Source organism: Papilio machaon, chromosome 4 (assembly GCF_912999745.1).
Source record: "Papilio machaon chromosome 4, ilPapMach1.1, whole genome shotgun sequence".
Classification (NCBI taxonomy): domain Eukaryota; kingdom Metazoa; phylum Arthropoda; class Insecta; order Lepidoptera; family Papilionidae; genus Papilio; species Papilio machaon.
The window spans coordinates 9698563-9701423 of NC_059989.1; the positions used below are offsets into that span (position 1 = coordinate 9698563).

General features: G+C 38.4%; 1 protein-coding gene across 1 annotated transcript; it reads left to right on the forward strand.

Moving 5' to 3' along the window:
* The first annotated feature begins 1258 nt into the window (after window positions 1-1258).
* On the forward strand, window positions 1259-2494 carry LOC106716285 (prisilkin-39). Its single transcript, XM_014509773.2, has 2 exons — window positions 1259-1356; window positions 1703-2494. Exons 1-2 carry the CDS (start codon window positions 1339-1341, stop codon window positions 2309-2311), a joined length of 627 nt encoding a protein of 208 aa, XP_014365259.2. The 5' UTR covers window positions 1259-1338; the 3' UTR covers window positions 2312-2494.
* The last annotated feature ends 367 nt before the right edge of the window (window positions 2495-2861 follow it).

Genomic DNA, 2861 nt, shown 5'->3' on the forward strand with positions numbered 1-2861 from the left:
ACCTAAGTAATAAAGTAATTTGGAATAAGTATCAATAAAGTACAATAAAAAATTCACAATTATATCTACCATAGGATCGGCTAGAAAGCAGGAATGATAAACCGCACTATATTGTACCGAGCCACTACAAAATAGCAGTTGCATAAGAAAAATATAGACAAGTCAATCCATTTTATATTTCTTATCCTTTGAGGTGCTGTGGAAAGGAAAGGCACATTTAAATTTCAAATTTTTCAAAACACAAGAATCTGTGGACTCCTATTTAATTGTCTAAGCACAGATAAAATTTACAAAAGTGATTTCATACAAAAAATTACTGGTTTAAAATTAAACTTGGTTTTAAGTAAGCAAGGAAGGGAGAATGGAACCTTGACACAGTTTAATGTTGATCGCAGTGTCCGACTGATATAAATCACCTTTCCACTTAAGTAACGCCTCTCAAGTAATTGTAGGGATACGATCCCGGCCAATGGACTTTGACGCAATGCACTTTAACAGTAATCGATCTCTATTTCTTTCTAATACATCACTAATCTAATGTGCTCTGAGGTACAAGAATAGCTACTATTTTAACATGATGGAAAGGACATTACGCATAGAAGATAGTCTTCCCATTGTCAAATTGTAGAGGTGTCCAAAATATATTCTAGATACCTACATTATATTTTTAAATTAAATTTTAGTGTTTTTATAAAATCTTGTTAGTGCAAATAGATGGAATTAGAGGACGAAAATGTAATAACATTAAAAAGTCTTTTGTTAAATATAGAAAGTACAAAAAACCTAATTAACATATTCATTAAAAAAGATTTTAGTGAAGAAATTTATCAAAATCGTCATGCAAATAAAAATGCAGTAATAAAATAAATGTAAACGTTGCATTTTATTACCCATTTATTGTTTTATGTTTATTTTTTAAATAAAAAGAATACTTTATTAGAAAATAAAAACAAATATTTAACACAAACACTCAAAACAAATTTAATTAGCTGTAACAAATTTATACTTTTTCTTAGATCGTTTACAATTCTTCATAGTCTTAAAATACACAATTTTATTACTGCAATAGAAATCTCCAAATGTGTTCAGTGTAAATTGAAATTAACATTTGAATATCGTAAATATATGAATGTATTAATAAATAATTTTAATAGATACAATCAAGGAATGCTTTTACCAAAAATTGCCCGATACAGTTTGCTCGTAATCCGAATTCGTCCTCGACTGCGCGCGGCGGATGGACCGAAGTAAAAGTTGACGGCAGACTACCCGCTATATAAGCGGCGGCTAGCTCTCCAAGCTATCATACCACCAACAGTCACGGAGACCATAACAACAATGGCAAAGTGGAGCATCGTAAGTGTTAACCAGGAGTGCAGTGATAGTGAATAAGAGCCAGTGTAGCGACACGCTAACCGTTCCCCGTAACGTAACGTGGGAAACGATCGGTGAAACGAAAGTTGGTCTAGTATCAGCTTTTGTAGTCTGAGGTCATAGTTAGATATAAAAAAATCATCACATGGCGTAAAAGGATATTCAACACAAAGTGGAATTTTAATTATTTTCGTGTTAAACTTTTTCATTGATAACTTTGATGTTCAATCTGAGTGAAGGAATACACGCAAAGTTACACGACCACCTAAATACCTTTAATCAGTACATTTACTTGATACCGTATTCTTATGTGACTTTTTTTTATCAGGTCGCCCTCGCCCTCATCGGCTGTGCCGTCGCCGAGCCACCGGTCGGCTACAGCTACTCTGCACCTTCTGCTCTCGTCTACTCGAGCAGCAGCCACGGCTCCCCGCTCAGCAGCGGCGGCCACTACACCTCCGTGCCTGTCGGCCACCAGGACACCGAAGGCTACCACATCGATCCCCATCTACTCGGAAAGATCAAGCACATCATCCTTAAGGACGAGATTCAGAACCAGGCGTACCAGAGCGCCTCCTCGGGTCACGGAATCTCCGGCCATGGTCTGTCTTCGCATTACGGCGCCCCCGCCCCCGTCTACGGTGTGCCCTACGAGAGGATCGTCGGAATCGAACTGGACAACATCCAGCAAGGCATCCAGGTCGCTCAGTACCACCAGGCCCAAGAAGACTACTCCGGTGGCTACGCCGGCGGCTACTCCGGCGGTTACTCTAGCGGTGGTTACTCCAGCGGCGGCTACTCCAGCGGCGGACACGGCTACAGCGGAGGCTCTCTCTCATACTCCGCCCCCTCGGTATCTTACACCACCATCGGAGCTCCCTCCGGCTCCTACGGCGTCCCCTCACCCTCTTCCTCCTACGGCGCGCCTCACCATTAAACGAAACGAAACGCAATATAGTCATCTCATTTCATTAATTGTAATGTTATGATAAATCATGTGATCGCACCCTAGACGTTAACTTGTATTATATTTGTTGTTAATGTAAGTTTCTGTAAATAAAACTACTTTTTTGTATAAAACAAAATTATTATTCGAGCTGTTCTCAAAGTTGCAATGAATGCAAACACGTGGAGAAATGGAGTGTCCTCTGAGAACGTTTCGTAATTGTTTTCGACTTTTTAAAGCGTAAGTACGCAACAATCGCAACACCATATAGGGATATAAACCATTAACTCGCATAACGCGTTGCAAGGTCCTCGAACTGCTCGAAATCGAAACCCGAGTATCGAAAGTGAACGAGATGACGACAAAATTTAAATACATCGACTTACGTAAGACCATAACGAGATATAGGATACGAAATTTAACTCAAATTGTTTCACTTTCGATATCATTGAACCTGCTATATAAAATTATCTTATGTAAGTAAAAAAATTATGTAAAACAATATTTATTTATGTATTCAAAGTAAACAGAATAAATAAAA